Source organism: Myotis brandtii, unplaced genomic scaffold (assembly GCF_000412655.1).
Source record: "Myotis brandtii unplaced genomic scaffold, ASM41265v1 scaffold601, whole genome shotgun sequence".
Lineage (NCBI taxonomy): Eukaryota > Metazoa > Chordata > Mammalia > Chiroptera > Vespertilionidae > Myotis > Myotis brandtii.
The window spans coordinates 1373801-1376139 of NW_005370276.1; the positions used below are offsets into that span (position 1 = coordinate 1373801).

The 2339-nt window shown below is 58.8% G+C and overlaps 1 protein-coding gene across 1 annotated transcript in view; it reads left to right on the forward strand.

Annotated features, from left to right (window-relative positions):
• The window catches only part of PRR12 (proline rich 12), a 36960-nt gene that overhangs the window by 13636 nt on the left and 20985 nt on the right, over positions 1-2339 (forward strand). Inside the window, 2 exon segments of the mRNA XM_014550435.1 lie at positions 7-321; positions 2300-2336. Of these exon segments, the coding sequence (XP_014405921.1) occupies positions 7-321; positions 2300-2336 (352 nt within the window).

Sequence of the window (2339 nt, forward strand, 5' to 3'; positions counted from 1 at the left end):
GGCTGGGCGGCGCGCTCGAGGCTGCGGAGACCGAGGGGCTGGGGCTGGGCTGTCCGTCCCCCTGCAAGCGTCTGGACGAGGAGCTGAAACGGAACCTGGAGACGCTGCCCTCCTTCTCCTCGGACGAGGAAGACTCTGTGGCCAAGAACCGGGACCTGCAGGAGAGCATCTCCTCGGCCATCTCCGCCCTCGATGACCCGCCCCTCGTTGGGCCCAAGGACACCTCCACTCCGGACGGGCCTCCCTTGGCCACTGAGGCTCCGGTCCCAGGGCCACCCCCTCTCCCAGGGCTCCCCAGTGCCAGCAGCAATGGCACGCCTGGTGAGCTCTGGGAACCTGGTCCAGGGGCGGGGCAGGGGGGTTCCTCTTCGGGCCCCGGGTACGGTTATGTGGGTGACGCGCTCTTTAAGGGACACCCTGTTAGGTGATGGAGATTTGCATATCTATGGAGGTAACTCGCTGCTGAGGGCAAACAAGTGCTTTGAGAAAGGGTTTTTTTTTTCTAATCTGCCCCCAGGTGCTAAGTGGACTGGCAGGGCCCCCAAGGTGGGCGCTGGAGAATGCTGGGGGACAGGGCAGGTTATGAGTGGTGGGGACAGCTGGGAACGGGGTGCTCGGTGAGCTTTTTAAACTGGCAGGGGATGGGGGCGCTGAGAAGGGCTACGGAGTTAGCGATGTGTGTGATAAAAAACAGGGAGATTTGGGGGGGAGGAGAGAGGCTTAGGGAGGGTAGTTTAAAAAGAGACTGGAACCCTGACTCGAGGGCAAGAGGGGAAGGCTGGGGGTATGGCTGGGTCTGTGCGGGGTTCTGGTCTGAGGCTTTGGACGAAATGTAAGGGCTTTTAATGAGGGTGACAGGTGTTGGGGTTTGGAGGAGGGCATTAGGGGCAGTTAATGAGGGGGGGCTTGAGGGCTCAGAGACGGATGTTAGAGAAACCCATTAGGAGTTAGTATAAAGGAGAAGGGCATTGGCTATCCCGGGACTGGAGAAGGACTGGGGTTGAGGAGGATGGAACCTCTGAGCAGGAAAGGAGGCGGTAGAGGCACGGAGGGAACACAGTGGGGCCTTGGCTTACGAGTGTCCCGACTAACGAGTTTTTTGAGATACCAGCTGTCTCTCGGCAGATTTTTTGCATTGAGTTGACAGAGTAATTAAACTCGTAAGCCAAGGCCCCACTGTACGTTCAGAATTGGGAAGAACAGGGAGGAATGGGGGCTGGAGCCAGGCAAGGGCATCGAGGCCACCACGCCACGGTCAGGACTAAATGGGCATTCGGGTGGGCGCTGGGGCTCAGGGGCTGAGGATGGAGCTGCAGCTGGGCACTGGCCTCAGGGACCTGGGTGGCGATAGGAGGCAGAGGGCTCGTCACAGGAAGGGACGGTCATATTCAGGGACAAGAGAAGATGGCGGGTGGCATTTGGAAACGAGGCAGGGCAAGGAGCTTCGTAGGGACTAAGCTGGGAAGCAGGGGAGAGATGACCAGAGAGGGGGACAATTGGGTGAGGACAGAGTTTTTTTTTGTTGTTGTTGTTTTTTAAATATATTTTATTGATTTTTTACAGAGAGGAAGGGAGAGGGATAGAGAGCTAGAAACATCGATGAGAGAGAAACACCGATCAGCTGCCTCCCGCACACCCCCCACTGGGGATGTGCCCGCAACCAAGGTACATGCCCTTGACCGGAATCGAACCTGGGACCCTTGAGTCCGCAGGCCGACGCTCTATCCGCTGAGCCAAACCGGCCAGGGCGAGGACAGAGTTTTAACGGGATAGAAGACTCCTCACCATGGAAGGGGTAGGAGGAGGGGGCAGCATGGGCATTGAGCAATGGCATTGGGATACAGAACTACAGAGATGGGGTCTTTGGAGGCTGGGAAAGAGCAAGGAACGTCTGGGTGGGAAGACTGATGAGGACATTGGAGAGAGAAGTTACGGGGGCGTGGGCTTCCTGTGGGTGTCTGCACGGGTGGGTGTTGAAGGTCAGGAAGGTGACTGGGCAGGATAGGAGAGCAGGGCCGGACAGGAGCTTTGCAGGAGGAGCAAGGGCCACAAGAGTAACAAGAAACGGGGGGGGGCGGGGGTAGCGGTGTGTGGTAGCTGCAGAACTCGGTTTCATCCGGATGGATGTTCGGGTGCAGGGGGGCGGCTTGGCGCCCTAGAGGAGACGAGGCACAGGCTGGGAGCACCTTTCACTGACAGTAGAAATTTGACGGACGTGCTGGGATGTTGATGGAAAGCAGGTGGAAGTTGGGGGGGGGGGCTCTGGGGGTCCAGCCCTGATGCTCCTCTTGCCCCCCAGAACCCCCGCTGCTGGAGGAGAAGCCCCCACCCTCTCCGCC